At 45.6% G+C, this 25,661-nt stretch overlaps 1 protein-coding gene across 1 annotated transcript; it reads left to right on the top strand.

The window, feature by feature from the left end:
- The first annotated feature begins 808 nt into the window (after positions 1–808).
- SDC1 (syndecan 1) lies at positions 809–25,661 on the top strand. The gene is made up of 5 exons (XM_054179883.1): positions 809–999; positions 21,376–21,457; positions 22,492–22,982; positions 23,200–23,329; positions 23,846–25,661. Exons 1-5 carry the CDS (start codon positions 943–945, stop codon positions 24,010–24,012), a joined length of 927 nt encoding a protein of 308 aa, XP_054035858.1. The 5' UTR covers positions 809–942; the 3' UTR covers positions 24,013–25,661.

Raw genomic sequence — 25,661 nt, 5'->3', positions numbered from 1 at the left:
TGAAGTTGCTTTTAACTCAAGAAAGGCTGATTGGCAAGAGGGAGCACCTTTCAAAGCAGTGCTTTTTGCTACACACCTCTGGCAGCATTTTTATGCTACCAGAAAACTTCCGAGCTGCAGAAACCGGGTGTAATTGAACCACGGGTAGAGGGTGCGGGGCTAACCCCGAGTATCCTCGAGCAGGAGGGAGGATACCCCCTCCTTCAAATCCTTATTTTTACGGAGAAAAAGCACCGCTGGAGGTGATGGGGAGCCTCGGCGCAGCCGGGGTGTCCCGAGAACGCTGCCTGCCCGGCCGAAACGCTCCTTTCACGGTGCCCGGAGCGGCGTCGGGGCACGGGGAGAAGACAGCGCACCCCCATGATTTTCCCACACTGGAAAGGGAAGGGAGGACTTTTAACATTATTACTATTATTATTAATTATTATTATTTTTAGCGAAAAGGAAGGAAGCTCGGCGGGAGCAATGCCGGAGCTGCAGAGGAAATCTGGGAATGCAAAGGGAGGGGAGCGGCGACTGCCGCCAACCGTGGAAGGGGGCCCGCGCCCAGCGCAGGTAGCGCGGCGGCAGGAAGCGAGGGCGGGCAGCGGGGCGGGGCGGGCCGTCCGGGCCGGGGCCGGGGCTGGGGAGCCGAAGAGTGGAGTCGAGGGGAGGGGAGGGGAGCGGAGGCGGAGCCGGCCGGGGGGTGGCCGTAAGGTGAAGGTTGTTGCAGTGGCTTCATTAAAAGACGGAGTTGAAGTCCTAGCTGCTACAGAGAGCTCCTGGGAGGGTGTTTTGGGGGGCTGGCGAAAAGGGGAAGGAAAAAAAATACAAAAAGAAAAAAAAAAATAAAAAGGAAAAAGAAGAAGTCCCGCAGCTACTTAAAAGAAAGCGAAGAGGAGAAGGGCAGGAGAAGACGGAAAGGACGGGCTGCGCGCTCCCGAGGCCTGGCGAGGAGGAAGGATGAAGACCGTGGTAGCCGTGTGGCTGATGGCCCTTTGCTTCCAGGCTGCTGTCCCGGTGAGCCCGCTGCGGGCGGGGCGCGACGCACGTGGGGCGGCGGGGCCCGGGCGACGTTATAGGGCCGGGGCGCTAGCGGGGTACGGTGAGCTGGGCTGGGAGCTGGCGCGCCCCGTAAGCCGCCCGACTCCCCCCTTCCGACAGGTTTTGGCAGGGGAGCGGAACTGTGCTCTGCCTTGCAGGGATCGCTGCGGTGGCCTTTTGTGCTGTCGGCGGGCTCTATCCCCGGCTACCCCGGCAGCCTTAATTCAAACCAGAATGTGGCTGTTCCCGACCTGCCGGCGGCTCCGCCCCGGTGCGCTGTGGGGCGGGCAGTGCTACCCGGTAGCCCCCCGCCGAGGAGCGGGAGTCCGTCGGTGCGCCCGGAAAAGGGTCTGAGGTGGGGGGGGATGCTCCCGCCCTCCCTCCGGTGTGGTGCGCCCTGAAGGAGGGCGACCGGTAAATTTGGGTTAGCGCTCGCATGTGGCCCTTTGTAGTTCAGCTGTGGCGGGGGAGCCTTCCCCCGTGGTCACGGGTTACTTCCGAAACGGGGGTACTTGTGCGTTCCCGGCACAACCCGGAGCCGAAGAGAGCTCGAGGTCGGCTGCTCCCCGTCTGCCTTTGTGCCCAGAGAGCCTGACGAGCAGAGGGTACGCTCCGGTGCCTTTTATTTCTGACCACGACAACAAAAATCGCAGTGGTCGACTCGGCGCACAACCCCTCCCTCGAGGCTCCTCCCCGACAGCAGCCCCACAACCCCTCCCGGGCAGCGGTTGGCGGCCACCGCGGCGCCCCATCGCTATCTCCAGCCACCCCGGGGCAGCCTCCCCGCTGGAGGGGCTGGAGTGGCCACCCCGCTTTCCCCCTCGTTACCACCTTCCTCCGCTCCGCGCTCACTCTCCTGAGCACGGTGGCACCGCGGTAGGAAGGCTCGCACTTTCTCAAAGCTTTCCGGGGACCGTGAGGGGAGCGGCCCGGGCGCTGCGGCAGCCTCTCGGACTTGGGAAGCGTCGGCAGCAGCCACCAGATGTCATCCACGGACAGCGGATGGTCCCGCTGCACCCCGCCGCCGCTCTCCCCGTGCAGGCCCTTGTCACAGGAATTCGGCACCACAGCCTTGCAAAAGCGCAGTGCTGGTGCTCCTGGGCTCGGCATCGGCCCCCAGCCTCTGGGGTTAGCGAGTTTGGGCTAGGAGACCTTGCGGCCACTTCCCGAGGGACACAAAGCTGAGTCGCCATGCCTTTCTACAGTGGTGAGGAAGCTTGTTCACTGCTTCCCATGTGCATGTGCCAGACCTTTGGAGCCTTTTTGTTTGGATAAGTTAGAAGGAAAAAGTTGAGTGTGAGGCTCTGCATGAGCAGGCAGGATCATCAAAGCCAAAACTGGTGTGAAGGGGAATAATTGATTTGAAACTTGTCTGGAGATGAACTGCAGCAGCAGTTGGATAAGGAGTGGCAGAACAAAGTGCATGGCAGGATCTAAGCTGCTCAAAATACCTTCAGTTTTGATGTACCATTCTGTCTCTGAACTCTAGCTGTAGATCTGGACACTCACCCTTCTAGCCTGAGTGGTAATAAGTGGTTATGAAGTGGCTAAAAATGACAAGCGTGTGAATATAATCGGCCCTGTTCCATGGGGAGAGGGCTCTGCTCATAGCTTCTGAATAAGATTTCCACTGAATAAAATGGAAGAACTGCAGTTAATTTGCAGCTTCTGTAGTGCAGCTCCTTACCAGAAATGATAAGGACATGAAATAAATGCTTCTCTGGTGTTTTCCTGTATGTAAGAGATATGTGGGATGTAGGATGATACTTCACATGGAGGGGTTTCCTGGGTGAACACATGGAGGAATAGAAGTCCTTGGGGCTCCCTCTCCTCACTCAGCACTGAGGCTGTTTCCTTTCTGGTGATCATGTGTCTTTTCTCCCCATGTTGAAACGTCAGTGTCATGGACTAAGCTGCCTTTCCCACCCGTCTGGAAGAATTATGCTTTTGCATCAAGTTCCAGCATACCTCTTGTGCTGGGCACAGAAAGTAGAGTTTGGGCATAGATTTGCAGATGCTATCAACACTGTAGCCTTATTGGGTTCTTGGTGGTTGATTATTGGAAAGTGTGCCACTGCTGTTGGTACAATACTTGACCCTTGTCTGTTGCTGGGTGACCTGACTCGTCCATGCATGTTGTCATAGAAGTAATAACCAGGAACAAGAAAGTGGCCAAATGATAACTGTTCCCTTTCTGAGTATGCTTGCCCACAGGAATGGTTGGGGGAGGTGCATATTCTTCAATGTGACACTTTATTGCTCAAAACACCTCATATAAGAGTAATTGCTCTCTGCTCTTACAATAGAGGAATTGACTTCCTTGAAATAAGAATGCATCTTGATGGATTAACTTAGTTATTCTCTGAAATGGAAATTTTTACAGGGTATAACCCTTTCATGAAGCCAGCTGAGCCAAGATGCATAGCCTGCTGCAGGAGGTCACTGGACATTCCTGCCTTGTATCATGAGGGAAAACAGGGGTGTGTTTGTTTCATCTGGTGTAGGTCCATGCTGGTAGTTAACACAAGCTTAGCAGAGCAGACAGAACCTTCCAAGGGTGATGTCATTCCTATCTGAATGTAAACTAATTAGAAGAAATTAGGCAGTCCCTCTTGCTCACTAAACATGTAGGCAGTGGATAAGGAGGAAACACTTTCTTCTATAGAATGTGCAGAGCAGTGTCACATTATTTATCAAGCACTACAAACAGTGCTGCTCCATCCGAACACCCGATTGCTGGTGGCTACCTTCCAGTAAAATGGTGTCTCTGTTGTGTCTGGTTGACTCTGATTTGAGTAGAAACAAATAAATATATGTATTCTATATGTATTCTATATGTATTCTAAATTGTGGCTTGTGTCATGTAAGGGGGCTCTGGTGCAAGTTGGTAGTCTTGTGTTCCATGTTTCTTTTAGTTTCATGTGTCTAGAAGAGCTAACATTTTTAATAGATGTACTCTGAAACTTCTAGAAACCAAACAATCCTCTGTAACAACCCAAGACAAGTTACAGCAAGTGTAAGAAACCTGTAAGCCTTCTAAAATTGAGCTAGTGTGCTAACCTGAAATGTAGGCTCCTGTTTTAGCAGCAAAATTGGTCCATTTTAAATATGTGTTTTGCATTGCTAGAGCTTGGATGTCTCTGGGTGGCCTGTGTGGTAGCACTTTGTCCTAACCTCGTTTGAAGTGGCTCCTGTGCCCAGGAACCATACTAATTCCTCTGAGAGGGACATTCCACACTTGTTTGGGTCATCTGACGTGTAGGGAGCTGGGATTTTAATAGGGCCTGCTACAGGGACAAGGGAGCTTCTTGGGAGAGAGAAGATGGGACCCCTCGTCTGGGGAGGTGCTGTCAATGATAAAATTGCGGTGCTTCAGTATTGCAGCATTAGTATTCTCATCGTAGATGTTTCCTACTCTTTATTCACAGATACAGCACTCCAGAACAGCTGGAGATTGATGCACTCACTGAGACATAGGGTATTTCAAATGGCACTAGTCACAACATTTCAGTTGATGTTCACCTAAATGTAGGGGGGAGTGTGTGTGCTGGGTGCCTAAGCTCTCATTATAGTCCTGGTGATGTAATCAGTGGAGCCAAAGACAGTGATTATCTGACCAGCCCCTGCACGTCTACTTCAAGGTGAGTTGCTGTATCGGGGCTGCTTTGACGAGATCTTGTTTTGCCTATAAGGGGAGCATAGATAACTTTAGTGTCTTTTTCTGAAAGCAGTTTAGCTCAAAGTGGTAGTCTCTTTATTTGTGAAAGCTTTATTGTAACAATCTCCACAAACAGACTGGACAGGTGCTGTTTCTGTGCCAAGAGAACTAGAAAAGCAGTAGGAAAACATCAGCTTTCAGGTAGAACAAAAGCTTACTTCTGTTCCAGTGCAGCTGGATCAGTTCCTTCAGATACTGTAGTTCTGCTCAGCTAAAGGCTGTGGGAGAAATTAGGGTGTATAGTTGGGTCCTGTGTCGTCATTCCAAAGCTTGGAATATGAACAGGAATATAAGTGGATGTGTTAGGGGAGGATTGTAAGGTATTGATATCTAAGAGCATTTTAGTGTGTAAAGGCACTGGTTATTTGTGTATTAGAAATGAAGCACCTTTGGTATTCTCTAGAGTTTGATACTAGCAGTAGATTCACAAAGTGGAAGATGTTTTGATCACCAGTGCAAGGACTTCTGGTGTTTCTTACAGGCTCATTTGTCTTCTGAGCTGAGAAGATACTCTAAAATGCAGAGAGCATGTTGTGTATCATTAGGAATGCTGAGTGTCAATTTGGTTAACAGGTCTCTGAAGTTAGAGTTGACAAGCTTACTCCATTGGAACACTGCTCTGCTGGGCTACTGGTGTACCACAGAAATGAGCTTTATCTGGCTTGGCTGGAAACTTGGGCTAGTGTACTTTCTGCTGTGGAGATGCTAGTGGAAAAGTTACTGCACTATGAAGCCTTACCTCAAGGTGAGATAACATTTGGACCTCCTACTAGCAACTCTTGTGGAGCAACATCTGCTAATGTGGTGGTTTCCCAACCTCTCAGTTTCTCAAGCAGTGCTTGGCTGCAGCTGACATTCTGGGTCTTGTGGAACCGGCATGGGTCCAACAGAGTCTGTTAGCTTGGGCTTCTTGCCATGCTTGACTGTAATGTTTGTATCTCACCACTGAGACCAGTCTCACCAGTGAGGCTTGCTTTGCTGGATGGGAACCAGTGCGTTAGTGGGATTTGGATGGAGTTGGTAATAGAACTTCCCATTGAGTCACTGGAGCTGCAGTTACAACTGAGTCATGGAGGTGTTGGAAGTCATGGCTTTTTCTCCTAGGCTTCTAGGCTGAAACTCCTTTGGGTATTGGTCAATTGAATTGCTCTTGCTGCTGCACTCTCTGGCAGAACCATCTTCTCCTTAGCCCTTGTTTTTGCAGTATGGTTCTCTTTAGTATCTACTCATTTTGACTCTTGGCATTCAGAGCTTTTCTGATAACTGAAGGCTCTTCAGGATTACTATTGCAGAATGACTCCTGGCTAAATCAAAGGCAGTGATAAAAGATAGGAACTGCCTGCCAACCAGCTTAAAATACTCATGGGTATCTTGCCTTTCATGGAAGTTCTGTGCCCTTGTCATACTCCACCTTGTAACATTTCTGCACTTCCTGTGCAGTAATGACACTGTCTTGTATGCCAGTCATGAGAACAGGAACTGACACTCTTGACTTTTATTTTTGTTTGTAGGCAGGCACAGGCACACACTTCTGTCGACCAGCCTTCTGCAAAGTACAGCCAGTTCATGCAGCAGCTTCTCTGTGGGTGTCCCAGCTGCATCACCTGCTCCTACACAAGCCATAGCTAGAGAACAGGGGCCATTCTTTGTCTGCTTGTGTCATGTGAGGAGGAGCTTACTGCCTTTTAAATGGCAGGAAGTTTGAACCCTGTTCCAGTTGTAAGGGGAATGCTTTCTGGGCAGTGTTGCAGACCATGACTGTCTTGTGCTGTGCACAGGAAGGCTCTTCTAATTAGTTTCTAATGCTGGTTGCAGTACACATCCTGGTCAGAGCCAGTCAGAAGTTTCAGCCCAGCCCCTTGCATCTAGGGATTACTAGATGAGCAGACCATATATTGAAGCCAGAGGTGATCAGGGGAGAGTGGAGCCAGTCCCTCATCTGGAGTGCAATCAATGATTAACATAACAGTTTCCAGATGAGAGCTCTTATGAAGCTCCATCTTATAGCAGTGGTACTGTTGTGGCTGTGTTGGTAGGGAGCCTTTGTATGTTCCCTGGGGATTAGTGCTGTAGGAAGAGGCTACCTGGCTCTTTCCTCTCCCAGAACAAGACCCTATTGCTGCCTTACTGTATGCCTTGAGACTAGCAGAGTAGAAAAATACAAAAATAGATAGGTGTATTTATAGATACCTACCTTTGTCATTGCTATTAATTGACCAGCTCAGAGCAGAATTTGGAGGCTGTATGCCCTGACCCTGGGATGATGATCTGGGAGACTGGATGCCTGTGCTCTGCACAACCAGAGGAGCTCAGCACAGTCTATCTACCAAAACATCAGTCTTGGGTGAAAGCGTCTCTGCAGAGGATAGAGGCTGTTACCCACTGACCAGCTAATAGGTATCTTCTTTAGGGACCAAGCCCAGGCTTTCTTTGGTCAAGAAGTTGAAGGGTAGGAGGAGCAAAACCACAAAGCTTATTTGAATTTGTGTCTAACAAAAACACTAATAGATGCAGTATTTTTCATTCTCCTCCTGTGCTTTTACTTAAGAATCTGTGATAGTCTCACACTGGCAGATTTGTCCACCTCACTGGCTCTGACAGGGTGTAAGTGGCACCTACTTGCAGTCGAGAAGTGATGGTGAGGCTTGCATCGAAACCTGCCTAACAGCCTGCAGCTAGACAGCTTTGACTTCTAAATCTCTTTCTGTCCTAACGGAGGAATCATCTAGGTCGTGACTACTTTCCCATCAGTGAACAAAACGCCTAACAAAAAAGGCTGATTCTGGCATGTCTGGGCAGTGGCAAAGGAGTGCTCTGCTATCAGGTGCTTACATCAACTGACTCATGGCCTCGAAGAGGAAAGCTGCTAGCTTAATCCTCCAGCAGCATCGGCTCTGCTCTCCAGCACGTTTAACTTGCAGAAAGTTCCTCAGTCTGCATCTGCATTCTCACTGAGCTGTGAAATGGTGGTGAGCTTCTTGCTACAGAAACTGGAAGATGCAATTATGAGTAATTAGAAGTTATTACTGTAGTGGCTGAAAAGTGCTAAATGCTCACTATGTCCCCACTTCCCCAGCCAAACAGAATTTAAAACATCCACCAAAGCTCCTTACACTGTTTCCAGCAAGTAAAACAGATTGGGCACTGATTGTGCTGTGGGCGACTTAAACGCTGGAGTCCCAGTTGTACAGCAAATCTTGTTATCTGACCTATCCTTTAACACTCCCCCCACACCAGCCTGCCTGCAGGAAACCTTCACATGCATTATTTGGGGACATAGCACTTGGGAAGGCTCAAAACTCTGCCAGAGATCATTCTAACAGCTTGATGGTATAGCTTGTGTTCCAGTGCCTGGGGATGTTCCCTGATGTTGTTTAATTTACTGGTATGGATGTAGCCAGTAGGTCTCTGGCAGCAAGCCCAGAATATTATGGAATTGTGAAAACTGTAGTATCCAGTAAAAGAAAGTGAAAGTTTGTAGTGGGAGATCATGACTCTCATTGAAAACTGAACCTTTTTGTATGCTTCAGAAGTATAAGCAACTGCAGTTGCATGAGAAATCCTGTGTGAACAATCAGCTGAGGTTTGTGAGGTGAACACTACAAACCTGGAGCAGCAAAACATTCAGTGTTGTAGTTGGGGTGCTGCTATGTGCTTTCAGAATTGGCCCATAAGGTGGTTCTGCAGCATTTTATACTCCTCTAATCTTTAGAGGTAGATTGTGCTGTCTAGAGTTGGTAGTCGGTGAATAGATCCAGAAGTTTATTTGCATATGAAATATCTTTGAACTTAGTGATGTTTGAACAGTGTCTTACAAGTTTGATCTTGTTACGTAGCATCGAGGTATCACAATGGTACTCCTTGCCAGAAGCTTGTCTGAACTAAGTGACATGGTGACAGGAGTAACTTGGTACTGAAGCACTTAACCTTGCCTTACAATTTTCAGTACCATTTTATTGATTATCTTAATGTTTGACGATCCATCTGAGGTGGCATTAGTGATGTCTCTCGTGTCTTCACAGTACAGATGTGCAAAACACGACCATGTCCAAATCACAACGTATGTCTTAGTTGCCCATATGAGGCAGGAGAGCATCTAGACTCCACAAATGTGGTAGCATCTCCCCTAAACTAACATCTTCAATTGATTCAGTCACTGCTCTGAAACAAGGCCATGCGGAAGACAGGTGAACAGGTGCTAAACCTAAAAGAGGAGGCATGAGGTAGCTGAAGTTAGTTACAGTGAGACTTGGCTCAAAGGGAAGCTCTGCTGATTTCTCCTGCCTTTGTAACAGTCCCTTTTCCAGGGCTCTGCTGTACAGATGTGATACTAAACGGTGCAACGGAGTGACTCTGGGTCAGTCAGTCTAGCCCTCTAGATGCTTGGTCAAGAAATGCCTAATCCTGATTTCTGAAATGAGTAGCACTGTAGGTGACTGGAGCGTGATTGCAGCAGCAGGGTTTTAAAAACTACTTTATTTGATGCTTCATCTTTGAAATGATACTTCAACACCCTCATGACTCAGCCTGGAAGTACACCAGCCAGTTTCCATAATCTCATTGGGGTGTTACATTATTTAACTGTAAACGGGGCAATAGTAGGCAACTGCTGTCAAAACTTTCTCTTGCATGCAGGACTATGAGCTCTTTTGCAAACCTGGACACAGAGATCCTTAGTGTCCTAGGAAGAGGCACTGAGAGCTTCATCTCTGCACCATTGTATAAGGGCAGATCACTTGCTGGTTATGAGCATGCATATTTCTCAAAGGGAGTTCATTCAGTCTGAACTGTGCTACGTTCAAGTAATACCATGAAATGTGGGGCAGACTCTGCCCAAGACCATCTGGCCTGCTGATGAGTCTAAGGAGACTGGAAGTACCTGAAACACATGCTGCTTTTCTTAGGCTCCTGCAATCAGGTACTGCTAAGACTATGTGGACTGAAGGGGTTATGTTGCAAGTGCCACTTTGAGGAGACTCCTGAGATGGGGGAACACTGTATTCCTCATCCAAGATGTGGTTCCTTCATCTTGTGGTGATGTTTTGGGCCTTTCACATGTAGCTTAGTCATGCTGGTCTAACTTCATCTGTTTGGCCTAGATGACTTCTGCACTAGCAACATTCTAGACCTAGTCAACATTGTAGGATCATGTGGATAAAAGAGATGTGATAGCATGCCTCAATGTAAAGATAGACTTGATTTCTTCATATCCATGCTGGTTTGCATGAAATTTGAAATGGTGAGGCATAGAAGCAAATGTAAAAAGTGCATTTAACCTTGTGTTAGTGTAAGACCCACCAAGGCAGAGAAGCTGCCCTTGCATGTGGTCAAATCCAAAATCTAAAGCTGCTTGCAGGTTCTGTATGAGTTCAGCAAGTGGCTGCTGCTGAAGAGTCGCAAGTTCCTTATTAACAGACTGGTGGCTGACTGGTGTGAGTCATAGTGTGCAAGAATACAGTTTCTTAGAACTGGTTAGAATTTAGCTATAGGGAACATGACCAAATCAGAAGTGAGCTGCTGAATGCTATTGACTCATTTTGCAGCCTGAGTCTAGCTTGCTTCTGCAGCTCCCTTGCAAATAGTCAAGGGCTTCTGTAGCAGACTGACAAACAACAGCGCTGAGGGATCACATTGTGGGGTGTGGCTGGTTCTGCCATCTGCTGTGCACATGTGAGATGGAGACTAGGACAATTTCTCTTCTAGCCAGGCAGCTCTTCCTGGATGCTTCCATTTCCCTGATCAATCAGCTCATCAATGTGGAGTCTGCCTGAAAAGGCTTGATGCTGCTGCTGCAACTAAGAAGGTGGATATGAAACTTATAATGAAATGCAACATTCATAGGTCACAAATATCTGGGATTGTGTACAGAAAATAGATCTTATTAGCAAAAAAAAACCCACAAAACACCAAACATTTCACAAGCATTGCAGGAAATGTATGTGGAGTTTACAAAAGTGATCAAGAAGGCTGTGTCTTGGGACTGCTGAGTCTCAGGCTGGTTGTCATGATATGAAGGACTTAATGTATGTCCTGTAGGGTCAGCTATGAGCAGATCAGCTGGGAAGCTAAAGCAAGAGTTTGATAGCAGCAGCAGTACAGTTGACAGATGTTTCTGCCACTGAAGTGTCAGCAAATAGAAACTAATTTTTGTTGTCTTGTGCTTAGGCAGTTGCTATAGAATATATCCAGTTGCTATAGGACACATCCTTCTATAAAACTTTTAAGTCTGGGTGGTTCCGCTGTAACTTTAACTGATCAGAATTCCTTGTTCTGTGCTTTTCTTGTTGTAAAACTAATTATTTGTAGGATTAAGTAGTCTCATTAAGTTTTACCAACTAATCTGCTTTAGCTGAGACCTTTAGTACTCCAGGGTTGTGAGTTCGTCTTTCTGTTGAAGTTTAAATAACTTCCTAGCTGCTAGGAACCAGAAGTACTGCCAGTAAACCCTTAGGTAGATGGTATACTAGGGAGTTTTATCTGAAACCTGGATTTCATTGACCTACTGCAGCACTGCAAGCAGTTTGCTCAAATGAGAAACACATATGCGTGTCGCTAACAGAGTGAAAATGCTTCTGTGATCCTTCAAGAAGATCTTACAGCTTTATATTCTGGCTCCTAGGCATATCTTGCACTAGGTAATTACTAGGCTTCAAGGAGAAGCAGCAAGCTCCAGGAGTTGAGATAAGCATTTGGGTCTTCTCCTAGGCATGTGTCCGGATACTGAAGGCTGTTGCACTTACTCTTGCCTGATAATTCATGGAGGCAGGAAGTGCAGGAAGCATTTGTGGCTGCGCATTGGCTCCCTTCTTCAGGTGAAGCAGAACAGCTTCCCCCTTTCCCTTCCCCCTTGGCTCTGAAGACTGTGTAGCATGGTGATGAGGTCACTTCTGACTTCTGGGAACACATTTGCTCATGTCAGAGCACTCTTGAAGCTGTAGTGTTGCTTGTGGTAGTTTGGTGATCACACTGAAGCTGGCATGAACCTCTTGAAATAGGTAGTAGTTCCACCAGCCAAGTTGTATGGCGTTTATCTCCAGGAAACATGCTTCCCTAGGACAGAAGCATAGCTCTGTTTTCCTGGGGCTACAGGGAGGCATCAGTGATTCTTAGTGTGCATGAGATGCATGTCATGCATTCCTACAGACATGTCTCTGATTTCTGAGCTGGAACTTCCTAACCTGAGTGGCTGAAGATGAAAAGAGAAAGTTGTGGTCCTGTGGGACCAAAGTCATTGAGCTGCTCCCCTTGTGTGCTGCACCAACTGTTCTGCAGTGATGGCCTTAGCAGGAGAACGGTACAGGGTTAAGCCTTTTGGCACACGGCCTACATCGGAGTGCTGACCAGTTTGAGCTGCCAGGCCTACTAGAAGATAATCTCATGGGATTAATGGAGACACCATCCCCTTTGCTGCTCTTCCCTCAAACCTGATCTTAGACTACATTCTTCAGTCTCAGGGCTGTAATGCTAACTGGTCTGCTTTACTGGGAGCTGGGTTATTTCTTAGCTTTATGGGGAGAATAGGCTGGCTTCTCCAACCTATGCATGCTGTCAAGGAGCAATCAGGTGATCTGAAACATACCATTGCACTTGCCAGGAAGTCTGGTTTTGTAGTGAGTTTCACTCCAGCGACAGTCCTCAGTGCTGATTCCATAAGACAGGGTGAGTGGTGGCAAGAGATAAGGCAAAGGAAAAGATTTTGCACGCAGATGCAAGTGAGACTGTTTGTTCGTGGCAAGAGGTCAACATGTGGATGGGAATAATTGGCTAAGGACTGGTTTTGCTGGGACCGCTGTTGAAGGCATAGGGTCAGTGTGTTGACAGGTGTTGGCTTTCTTGTGCTATCTGAAGAAATGAATGCCTGAACCATCAACTATGTTAAAGAGCTGCAGGGAGTCTCTTTAAATAAAAGTAGTTGCAGCGTAAAACTGAGCTGGCTGCTTCTCATGAGATTAGCTGCAGGGGAAAGGACTTTCTCATTAATCTGCATCTTCAGAATACAGGCTGCCTTGAACATGGGGAACAAAAGGCACCCTGCTTTTGGCTATGTTGTGACAACCTGCACCTGCCACCAATACAGAATTGAGTGCTTATGTGCCACATCTATGGATGTGTTGACCTATCACTGAGATTCATAGAATTGTGGACTCATACAATCATTAAGGCTGGAAAAGACTGAGTCCAACAGTAACACAGCTACCAGGACCACTGAACTATATCCTGAAGCACCACATCTATAAGCTTTTTGAACATCTCCAGGGATGGTGACTCCATCACCTCCCTGGGCAGCCTGTTCCAGCACCTCTCCACTTCAAAGAAACCTTTCCTAATATCCAATCTAAACATCCCTTGGCACAAGTTAAGCCCATTTCCTCCCATCCTATCGCTAGTTAATTGGGAGAAGAGACCAACACTGGCCTCACTACAACTGCCTTTCAGGTAGTTATAGAGACCAATAACTCATTCACTGGTCTGGGCTGTATTGCTTGGCTGCAAGGAGCATAGTGGCATGAATGCATGAGCAGTGTGTAGTAATTTATTTGTTTGGTAAGTCCTCAAGGTGAAAATGCAGGAGCACAGACTTGAGTCACTGCTCTGTATCGCTGAAGGACTAACCAGACTTTTAGTGGAGCTAGCTGAGAGAGAACTGGGAGGCAGGTCAGCTCTTCTGCATCAGAACTGGTGTACTCTACACTTCTAGCAGCAAGCACAAGTGATGTGTTCTCACTGATGCTGTGTGTTGCATAGCCACAAGCTTCCCCTGTTGTGATGTCTGTAGCCCTGTATAACTCCAGCTACCCTTGGCTTTGCTCAGCTCTTTACTAAAGACTTGGAATATTCTCCTTGTCCTGTACTCACCTGCAATTGTGTTGGATCCTGTAAAGTTCAAGTGGTCCAAGAGAGAAGTAAAAGCTACTACCTTTCTGAATCAGCCTTTGCTGCTGTGTTTAGGAGATCAGGGAACACTGAAAAGCACTGCTGTCAGACTTCAGAACAAACCTTGCCTGTGGGGAACAAACAGAGCAGAAGTGTGTTCTCTTCCTAGAACCCCTCTCCATGCTCCTTTTTTTTATAAGCCTGTGCAGCCCTTTGAGTCAGACACTGGTTTGCATGCTGCCTGCAGTCTGCGGGTAGTGGTGTGCATTTCCATAATACATGGCACCGGCAGGCTATTTTACTACCCCTCTGCCAGAGGGTAGGTGAATGTGTTTCAGCATCCCAGGAGCCCAGACTCTACTTCTCTACGAATTGCTCAAGCAGCTCTGGCTGCTGCCTTCTGCCCTGTGCCAATATAAACACTTGTGCATTCATGCACTGGGCAGGATTGGGGAACTGGTCTTGCTGGAAAATTCTTTGCATGATGTTTTCTCCCCCTCCTCCCCAATCTGGTTTGCCATGAGATTGCAGGGGATGGCCCAGGAAGCATGAAGTGACACGCTCTCGTGGGAGGTGGTAGTTTAAAGGGCCCTACTGCTGAGTGTGAAATGCAACCTGATGGTGACAGGCTGGTTCCTTTTTGTTCTTGGCATATTGATTGCTGTGTTTCAGCCCTACTTAATTAAAAAAGTTGCCCTGTCACAGTAAGAAGAAAATGTAATGCTGATTAGGCAATAGTGTGGTACTTACAGGTGAGCCTCTGGAAGTATTGAGACTGTATCTCCCATGTATACAGAGTAGCTGAATGCTTTTGTTCCTTGGCCACTGCATATTGTTCAAAGGATCAGAGCATGCTTTAATAGGTGTGACCACAAAACTTGACAGAAGAGGAGGTTCAAAGCCTAGTGGACAGTGGGCAGTCTGATCTGTTCTGCCCATAGGGGACCAGATCCTAAAAGCTCTCATCCTGTTTTGAGTAGGCATTGGAAGGTGCTTCACTGCTTTGAGAGCCTGAGTGCCAAGAGGTAGCTTATGTATGAATGACCAGGAGGTTCATGCTTCAAACAAAAGAACTGCTGTTGAAGTTAGTGCCTCTCCCTCAAAGACAATCTCTTTCTAAAGTCACTATCTAGAAATAGGAGGCCAGTGAGAACTTATTTTTTCAGATTTCTTTTACTCATGATGATCTTGCAGAGAAGCAGCCAGATTAACTGACATACTTGCCTCTTGCTGCTAAAATGGTGCTTTTCTTCCTGAGCAAAAGAGCATCCTTTACTTCCACTTGAGACTGCTTCTCTTTGGAAGGAGAGCGCTGTAAGCCACCAAGCAGCTTACAGTGGATAGAAACTGATGGATGCAAGGGTGGAAATGGTGAAATCAGTTGGTACACAGCAAAAGCTCATTGAGGGAGTGGGAAAAACACCATCTGAAATAGGAAGGACAGATAAGTGTAATGCTTCAAACAGTCTTGACTGGAACTCCATTCACAGATAGAAGTACTGCTGAAATCCAGACTCTCCAGTCCATGGGCTCTTTGTGGGACAGTCTGTGGCTGTTTTTCTGCTCTTTGACTTGTGCTGTTAATCTGTGTCTTTGGCTGCTCTAGGAAGATAACTACTTCATTAACCTATGGGGTCACCAAACAGCTTACCTTAAGCAATGGAGTAACAGGAGAAACAACTAGAAGACACATTAGCTGCGGTGATGCCACACTGCTGTTGATTTCTAATACATACAAGCATACAAGCTTCACTTCTGACTTGCCGCTGTCAGTTCTGTTTCAGCAACTCCAGACTTCCTGGCTGACTTAAAACTGAAGGTGTGAGTAGTCAGCTTAATGCTAACAGTCTGTATGCCTGCAAAAGGAGGGAGATAAGTGGAGAGCCTGTTGTTTACTGGCTTTCTGTTCCTTTAATCTAAGATGTCTGATGACTCTGGACATCTGGGACTGGGATTAATCTTGCCTGTGCTATTAACTGCAGAATATCAAGCTTTACCAAAGCTAAATTTTCTTTCAGTGGGTGGTTTTGTCTTCCCACATGCTAATGTTAGTATTTTGGTGTTAGAAGCTCTTCAGGCTCCTCTGGCTCAGATAGCATTTCTGTTAGAGGGACTAGCTCTGCTCACAGAAAAAGGTGAGAGACAAACCTCTGAATATATTGCAGAGCTGTTCAAATCCTTGTAGAAGTCTTTTTCTAGGTGCTCCAGTGCCATATTTAGTAGACAAATCAAAGAGCAAATGCTTGTCTTATTGTTTCATGTCTCAGACCAAGCCATTGGTTTTGCCTCCCATAAAGCTGGAAGAATCTTGCAGAATGCTCATTGAAGCTTTTTTAGATGAATAAGAAGGATTTATTGGGAGAAACAAATGTACTGTTTCAACAGCATTATTCAGATAATAGAGGATTTCTAATGTTTGTGAGACTGCTGTAACAGGCTGATCAGTAATTCAAATTAATAAGTGGGATACGAATCACCCTTAGCCTAGTTTAGGGCTTGTGGCAAAGGCAGTATTTTTGCTTACCTCTGAGAGCAATGTGAAAAAAGCTTCTTTGTTTTACATATACCATGGCTCCAAATTAAAGAAATGTGGTTCCCAGTTTGGGTGGGGTGAGATCAGCTAATAAACTGCAAATCTCCCGTTCATCATGAGAAAGGAGTACAGATCTGTGCTCTAGCATGGAGGGAACTCTGTGGCAGCTGATGGGATAAACACAGACAGATCCATGTGTTGAGACTGTGCTCAAGATGAAGACCAAGGAATAATTAGGAAAAGTTGAGTATGGCAGCCTTCTGGAGCCAATAATATTGTTAATGAGTTGTGAAAGCCTGGACCATGCTTGATTAAATTGAAGATGCCACTAAGCAGCTTTCTGGTTGTCCCAGCAGAACTGAATGACTATTGTTCTGCAACAATACAGTGCTCAGCAAGAGCAGAGGCTGAAAGTCTCCCCGGCATTTCCCCTGAACAGGCTGCTGTGATACTTGGAGAAAGGCGTTTTCCACTGGTTAATGGGGACTGGTTAATGTATATAGAAAATGCTGTTAACAGTTTTGCCCCTTGGGTGCAACTGAATTCAGTGACACCAAATCAAGACGGCTAGACAAGCGTTTCTAATCTGTTGCCTGAGCTGCTAATTAAAAGGGGGGAGGGGGAGGGACCTAAAAGGGTGAAAAAGCAACATATTGTAGGTCCAGTATAAGAACTGAAAGGTTTTTGACTAGGATACATGAAATACCATCAGAGCTCCTTCAAAGGGTTGACTGCCTGAATGTGAATGTGCAAGCTTCACTGGTATCAATTACAATGTGAATGGTCCACAGACAGTCTCAATGGACTGAAGAATACACTGGATTATGGTAGAAGTAATTTCTAGAAGCTATCTAACAGTCTGATAATAAAATTTTGAGCTGAAGTTATGCAAAGTTGTTGGTAGATTAATCTCATTCAAGCTGGAATTTATTTGCAGCTCTTTCATATGATAGCCCAGCCTGGTGATTCAGTCTGTTCTGTTCTCCTAATCCTCTTGACTAATCAAAACCTTTCTCATTGGTTTAACTCCGCTGCAATAAAAGATCATGGAATAACCTTGACTGTGAGGTGTTTGTTATCTGAACAGCACAGTCTGTCTTCCTGATGCAAACCCCCACTAGTTCAGTCCCTTCCAGTGCTGTCCCGAGTCAGTGTTTTATGTTAACCTTTCTGTGTCTGAAATTCTTCAGCAGCAGATCATTACAGAAGCATGACCTTTCTGCAGTACTTGTGTTTGGTGGTGCCACAAGGAAAGGTTACTGTCTTTCACGCTGACTGAAGCTGTAGTGTATGAAGCAAGACATGTAGTCTTTATATAAACGTAGTTAAGTAAATTAGGCAAATGTTCCTTAATTCTCACGTGTTTTGAAATTGGTCCATGTCACAAAGCTACATCATTTGGTGGGTATTCTGACTGGTATCCACATTTGCATAATCCTACATTGTCCCTTGAGTATTTGGGGCAAAAAAAGTCAGTCAGGTCTGAAACTACTGACTCAAAAGGAGATTCTTTAACTCCCAGAGGAGCAGCTTGGGGAAGGACCCTTTGGGACAGCTAAGCGGAAGGATACATTTAGTGTAACTTCATTAAGAACTCAAGTAAAGCCATGGAAAGCAGACTTTATTAATCCTGAAACTTGTTCTCTAATTTCTTGAAGTACAGTAGCTGGTCTTGGGAGACAGGGACTGGTCTGAATCTGCCTTTATGTTTGCGGGATGGCTGCTGAGCAGCATCTGGGCAACTTTACCCTGGAATACTGGAGTTCTCTTAGACTGGGCTGCACTGGACTTTCCTTCTCTGAGGAGGACCTGGCTGTCTGTATCTAAGATACAGAAATCAAACTAGGTTTCAAAGAAACACATGACAAAGGCTATGGAGAAGCAGAACATGCAGCAGCCTGGAAAGAGGCTGAAAGCTCAGGTGTGAGGAGAAATATGAGGGTAGGCTGGCTGAACATGCTGGATAATAAGAAAGGAAGCATGGCATGACTGAACAAGCCTCGTTCATTAACACCACAGGGGAAGGAGTGCTGGCTGGGTAGTCAAGATCAAGAGTTGCTATTTTGTTTCCTGACAGTCTGTGATCCTTTCAAGAGTGTTGCTAAGGTTTGCAGACCATCAAATCAGTCCAGGTGTTCTTGGAAATCCTGGAAGAGCTACCCTTGAAGATTAGGATTAGAAGGGAAGTTAATCTCAATGCTTGATAATGGTGTGTTGTGATATCTTAAACAGTCTCCTTCTTCAATAAAAAGCTGGAGAGGTAACTTTCTAACTGCTTCAAGGTTGAGTCTTCCTACTTGGAGGAGAATGTACCCAATTTTCAATGTATCCTCCTTTTGTGTTCAAAACCAAGCTAAGTAGGAGAACAAAGGACTCTATTGCCACTGCTAGTGCAAGAAAGGAGGGAGAAAGTCCCCTAGCACCCCCTCACCCTCCATCAACCATAATGCAGTTTTGGAACTCTGACTTCACTTCTGAATGTATTGGAAAGGACACTCAAGGCAGCAGAGTTTGGGAATTCTGGCAGTTCTTCCTGTATTCTTTATGCACCAACAGTTCGTACTCTTTAATATTCAAAGTTGGTGTGAGTCACTGACCTTTGACACGAGAAGGAAAATATACAGGAAGTACTCATCCAACCTCTTTTCCATGGATGAGTGGAAAAGAACAATGCAAACAAGCAGGGGCAAATCTGAAAATCCAAATTACCTCATGACATGAAGCTAAAGAAGAAACTGAAGGTTGATTTCTTCTTAGAAACTTCTCTAGAAATATGCTTGCTGAATCGTGAGGGAAAAGTGGTTTAGCTTGTATTTTTTTTTCCAGTTGAGAAGGATAATGCTAAAAACTTTAATGTCTGTTCTTACATTCTTGTTGTTATAAAAAAACATGTAAAAAAAAAACCACACCAAAAATCACCTACCTAGAATAGAACAGAATAAACCAGGTTGGAAGAGACCTTCGAGAGCATCATATCCAACCCATCATCCAACACCATCTAATCAACTAAACCATGGCACCAAGCACCCCATCAAGTCTCCTCCTAAACACCTCCAGTGATGGTGACTCCACTACTTCCCCGGGCAGAACATTCCAATGGGCAATCACTCTCTCTATGAAGAATTTCTTCCTAACATCCAGTCTGAACCTCCTCTGGCACAGCTTGAGACTGTGTCCTCTTGTTCTGGTGCTGGTTGCCTGGGAGAAGAGACCAACCCCCACCTGGCTACAGCCACCCTTCAGGTAGTTGTAGAGAGCAGTAAGGTCTCCCCTGAGCCTCCTCTTCTCCAGGCTAAGCAACCCCAGCTCCCTCAGCCTCTCCTCATAGGGCTTGTGTTCCAAGCCCCTCACCAACTTCGTTGCTCTTCTCTGGACACGTTCCAGCAAGTCAACATCTTTCCTAAACTGAGGGGCCCAGAACTGGCCACAGGACTCAAGGTGTGGCCTAACCAGTGCAGTGTACAGGGGCACAATGACCTCCCTGCTCCCGATGGCCACGCTGTTCCTGATACAGGCCAGGATGCCATTGGCCTTCTTGGCCACCTGGGCACACTGCTGGCTCATGTTCAGCCTGCTGTCAACCAGTACCCCCAGGTCCCTTTCTGCCTGGCCGCTCTCCAGCCACTCTGACCCCAGCCTGTAGTGCTGCATGGGGTTGTTGTACCTACAATGATTGTCTAGGAGGGGTAGGATCTTGGACCTGATTAGAATGCTGGCAGATTGCATACTTGGTCTTCAGAGAAACTGAATCTAGTGGATTGGTTGTTCACCTTTGAAATTAGTTGTTTTATGGAAATGTGGGGAATAGATAAAGGTGAAAGAGAACTGCATACGCCTGATATCTTAAAAGAATGAAATGGAGAGGACAAACAAATACAGCCATGTAGGTAATACAATGACAATGGGAGAGCTCAATTGCAGTGTTTGACAGATCATGCTAGTACTGGCTAGCTTCTTCCTGGGGTGAAAATAATTAATTTTTAGATGAAACTGTGTTAATGCAAGCTGGAGAAATGCAGTGGGCTTGGCTGCAAAGCTGGCAAGAATGCATATTCTTCTTTTGGTTGGACTGGATGATCTTGCAGGTCAGATATATTCTGTGATCACATCACACTCCTGATAAAACCATAATCAGCTTGGATGATTAGGTAGTGCTGGACAGGGGTGAGGGGGTCATCCTGAGGATGTGATAGAAGTCTAAATTATGGAAAACCGAGAATGTAGTTGGATGGGGTAGGATCCTCCCTGAAAAGGAAGGGTCATTGGTTAAGTAATGGTAGCCTTGCAGAAATAAACCCAAGGCCAGTCATGAGCTGAGAGTTAAGAATATTGTACTGATAGGAAGAGTAAATATAGAGGCTAAAAAGATGCAAGAAGTAATCACTCTACTCTTTTCAGAGTAGTTATTCTGCTGTTGTCTTTGGATATCCTGAACAGCTTTGAACATAGTGTGTTGTGACAAAAAGATGCAACAGAACAGGGGTCTGGCCTCTTGTTTCAGCAAGTGAATTTCCATGCTGTTCAGCGTACTTCTCGACACCTAAATAGATAGATGTAGACCTGTATTCTCCTACTTGGGAAGACTGGCTTCTATCTCAGGACTTAGTCTGAGTGGCCACACTTAGAAAAAGGAAATCTCATTCTACTTCCAGTTAAATGCTTTGGTTACAAATATGTGAACAGTGCTGGAAGGGCTGAAAAAGGCAGGGAAGCCAAACTGCTTTGTCTTACCTTCTTTCCTGCTCCTAAGAAATAATGCAGTAATTCACAGATCATAGATAGACTCGCTTTGGTTGGAAAAGGCCTTCAAGATTATCAAATCCAACCATTATCTAACCCTACCAAGTCTGGTAGAGACTAAGTGGTTGGTAATTAGCAAAGACCTAAGCTGTCAGCTCCTGAATCAGAATGGTAATGTTGTGCAGAGACTGAGCATCAGCTGCTACCAGGATGCAGCTCTGAACAGATTACTTGCTTTCTTTCCCAAAGCAAGTGCAACCTGGAAGCAGTACACAGAAGGGAGACAGCAAGACTGATCTTTCTAATGCTGGGTAGACTAACCAGAACTACTGTTTTGGGGAGGGGGGATGGAATGAAGAAAGATGAGAAAATACAAACTGAACAAAGAAAGCTTGTGTAACCTTCAGGAGCCTTTAGAAGACTTCATGCAAGCAACACAATAGCTTTAATCTCATCACTAACACACCTTTTCCCCTTCTCTTTAAAGCAAACTACAAATCTGAACGTGCCTCCTGAAGATCTTGATTCTTCTGGTGATGATGATGATGCATTCTCAGGTTCAGGTGCAGGTGAGTTACTAGCACTCATACTTTTAGTGCTTGATCCTTCCAGAATGTGACAATTGAGATCCTGATAAGCATCCAAGTTAAAAGCAGGGGAAAGAAGAATCACACACACACCTGCCCCAGAATATAAGAGTTTGGAACAGTGCACCTATCTATTCATCCTGTATTTCTTCAGATGCTAGCAGGCAGTGAGATGTAGGAGACTTAAAAGTGAGCAGAAGCAGGTATAATCCATGTGACTGCTAATGTGAGATATTGCATGAAGAATGTTACGAAACTGCAGTAATTCTTTGCTCATGGGGAAGAGAGCCCATAAGAAGGACCCTTAACCTCCCTTACAAGCTGGTAGGAGATAACATTTGAGGGTGTGTAAAACCCAACCTGCCAACATGAATCAAGCGCAAATTTTATCTGTCATCAGATGTGCAATTTCACATGGGCCATAATTTTTCTTGAAAAGCAGAATAAAGGGCTTTTAGGGTGTGGAAGAGGTCTGTTGGGAAGATTACTAAGTTGTATGAGATAAACCTTTGGTGTTCAGTGCTGAAGTTTAGGAGATGCTACTGAGGAATGAGCAAGCTATCGAAAGCTAAAGCTTTCTACTTCTTTTCAGCCATATGCGTGTATTGTAGCTAAAATTCTGCAGGAATAAGACCCTGAAATCATCACCGAATGTACACTGACTAAAGGTGCAAATATATGGGTGACTGCTCTGAACTGAACAAAAATATTTATGGGAAAAGTGTTGGATAACCATCCTGAGCAACCAGGATACTGAAAACATCCTTTCCCCCTTGTTGACCTGTCCACAAGCAGACTATCACTCACCCCCTGGGGAGAAGCAGATGACTAAGAAAGTACTGCTGAACAGCACATCTGTCCTTTCCCTATTCCACAGAAAAGTATAAGGAATTACAAACTGAACACTGTTGTGAATGTTGGCTATGAAGTTTAGGCATCCTCCTTAGCCCAGCATCCTGTAGATACTGGTAATAGGGTCCCTGAACTATAAGGATAATATATTTTTGGTTTTGCAGGTCCCCTGACTGACCAGTCTCACACCTGGAGAATCCCAGGAGAACCAACTAATTCCTCACTAGTGGCAACACCAACAGATTTCAATGAACAGCCATTTCCTGGGATTGAGAGCCGAACTGAAAAGGAATTAGTATCTCCTTTTGCAACTAGTAACGTAGTGACAGAGGAGCCAGTTGTAGCTGTGAAGGATGAAGGAACCGTCCTGGGTTCACCTGAAGAAAAACCAAGTGATGTGGTTACAACAACAGTGAGAAGCCCCACTACTCACTTCCCTTCAGTGGTTCATGTAGATCCTTCAGAAGCCTCAGGCACAGTCCATGATCTTGAACCTAAAATCCCAAGCTCTGAAGTGCCAGACACTAAAGACGTGCCTGAGCCCCACCCTACCATCCATCGTGAGGGAGACGTCGCTGCCATCCCCACGACAGCAGCTCCCAAGGATATTGTTCCGACGCATGCAGAGGTTTCTGAAGATGGTTCTGGAGACCCGGTGAGGACTAATAGCTTTTGACACCCTTTCCAGGGAGATGAATTTATTAGTTGATTTTGCAGGAAAGGGTGAGAATTGGTAAAAAAAAAAATCAAATAAATTATTTAATAGGTTACCTTGGTGGAGAGTTTTAGATGACAAGAAACAAAGCTGTGGAAAGTATCCAGTAACAGACATGATGAGAAATGTGAGTAACCTGCCTTTTGTGTCCCAACAGGGAGACTTCATCTTGGCTAAAGAGGAGGATTTGGTCCCCACCCAGAACTCAGAAGTTCTACCTGACTCTGGGAGGAATGCCAAAGCAGCAGGAGCCTCAGGAATTATGGACAGAAAAGAAGTTCTTGGAGGTACCTGATATTCTGGATTTCTAGCTGGTAAAAGCAGACTCTTGTAGCAGTCTTCCAGGCAGCAGAAGCTGGAGTTCTGCAAGTACATCTTGGACTGTGAATGCTGACCTTTTATGTTAGATCTCTGAGGGTGGGGATTTGTGATTCTGCATTGGGGCAATTCTTAGTCTGCTAAGAGCAAAGTAGCCACTGGTAGTTATTTGGAATTTTATTTTTAAATTCCTCTTAAATTAAGTAAAACTGTTCTGGTGCTGCCTGGATCAACTTGCTAGAGTTGAACAATGGAGTCTTGCATGTTTTGCAGCGTTGCCCAGTGGGAGATCTGCTTCTGTTGGTTTTCCTTAGGTAGATGAGCAGGCTCTTGGTAATTGGAGGCTGATTAGTTTGGGAGGGGACAAAGGTACAAATTAATTTCTGGAAGTCATTAGGTGGTCCCTGATTTTATAAGAAGCAGTCTGGAACCTAGAGTCATACTGTGGTGTCTAGGGTAATTTGTGTCTTTTTTTCCCCTTCTAGGTGTTATTGCTGGAGGACTGGTAGGTTTGGTGTTTGCAGTGTTCCTAGTTGCATTTATGCTGTATAGAATGAAGAAAAAAGACGAAGGCAGCTATTCACTGGATGAACCAAAACAGTCTAATGGAGGATACCAAAAACCACACAAACAAGAAGAATTCTATGCATAAGCATTTCTCTTCAGGACACTTTTTCTTCCATCTTTCTTGGACTCTTCTCTCCCTGCACGTGGACCTCATAGTGTGCTTTGCATTAAACTTAAGCCATATGATCACTGGGTTATTTGCCCTTACCACTTTGCCATTGGAAAGTTTATAACTACAAAGTAGATCTGGATTCGTTGAACATTCCCTGCTTTCTTGCACAACTTTTTTTGTTTTGTTTTTTTAACAGAAGTAGGACTGCAAGTTCCTAAACTCACTTTGATTTATCTAAAGACTGCTGGGCTGGCAGTGGGGAGAAGATAAGGGAGCACTGGATGTATAAACTTCTTGATATTTAGGGAAAGGGCTAGCAAGAATAAACAACTATCAGTGCTCAAAATTCTGTACAGCAGGAATCCTTCATATTTAACTCATAGGTATGTTTTAAGTGTAACTAATGGCTGCACTGGGCAGACATTTGGTACATTGCAGTCCCCTAGCTCTTTTTAACTGCCATATTTGGAGCACTTAATGCCTATGAAACATCAAGCTGAACATGATTTCTGGTGAAAGGAGGTGTGAAGGGCGGGGGGTAAGCAAATGACATTCACATGATTTAAAATAACTTAGATTTTGGAAGCGTTATCCCATACTGAGAACCAGCTCCTAAGCAGTAAGGTGCATGTGCTGATACAAAACAAACCCCACAGACCCCAGAATGAGGAGTTCATTTTACCAGTAGTGTTGAACTCTCCCACTGCCCTCTTGCTCTTTCTAGGCTTAGGTAAGAAATAGATTTGATTTTATTTTTATTTTTTTTCCAAGTGGTTTCATCTCAGACCTTCCCTTCTCTTTGGTGCCAAATCTAGACTGGGCTGTCCTGCACATACTCTTATCCCACACTACTGTGTAGTGGCCAGGTGGCTGCTGGCGTGTTGTAGCACCTACCTCTCTGTGCACTGTTTACAGTGGTTGTCTTGGAACATGGTCTGCCGTCTATGCCACAGGATACCTTGGCGCACAGGAGTGGAAAGTAGAAAGCAGCATACCATGGCTTTGCAGCAAGGAGTAGAGAAGTGTATGTAGCTCCTGAAACAAGCCTGATAAAGGCTAAGTGTAAGATGGCCTTAAATATATACAACAGTTTGTGTGCTTGACTCTCGCGACTGGAACGGCTCTTCAGAAGCTGTTCCTGCACTTTGGAGAGAAGCGACTCTAGGGATGTCAGACTAGTAAGGGCTGAAAACACCTGAGGAAAGTCCAGATGCCTGAAGCTGGTGGTGGTCAGTGTGCTGTTAGATACAAGGGCTCATTGAGGGTCTGGAGTTCTCCACAGTATCTCAAACCAAGTAAGAGGAAAAGTGTGGTCTTCTGCACAAGCCTTACTTCTGCTTTGCCTTTGGTTAGCTTCTTGGAATTCAATTCCTCATAACTCAGTGCAGAAAGTATGAGGTAGATAGAGGAGTGTTTACAACTGATGTAAATATTTATGCTGTTGAGCCAGAGGGAATGATTGGAGACTATTGGAGAACATGGCAACAGTTGGTATAAATGTTGCAAGCTAACAGTAGAACTTAAACCTGTGTAGTTTAAATGAAGTATGAAACACTCCTGAGCTGCTATGCAGCTAAAATTGGTGCCTTCTCTGCAAACCCAAGGGGGGAAAAAAACCAACC

This window comes from Dryobates pubescens, chromosome 3, assembly GCF_014839835.1.
Source record: "Dryobates pubescens isolate bDryPub1 chromosome 3, bDryPub1.pri, whole genome shotgun sequence".
Lineage (NCBI taxonomy): Eukaryota > Metazoa > Chordata > Aves > Piciformes > Picidae > Dryobates > Dryobates pubescens.
Note: the sequence above shows the minus strand (reverse complement) of the source record. Positions and strands in the feature narration are given on the sequence as shown.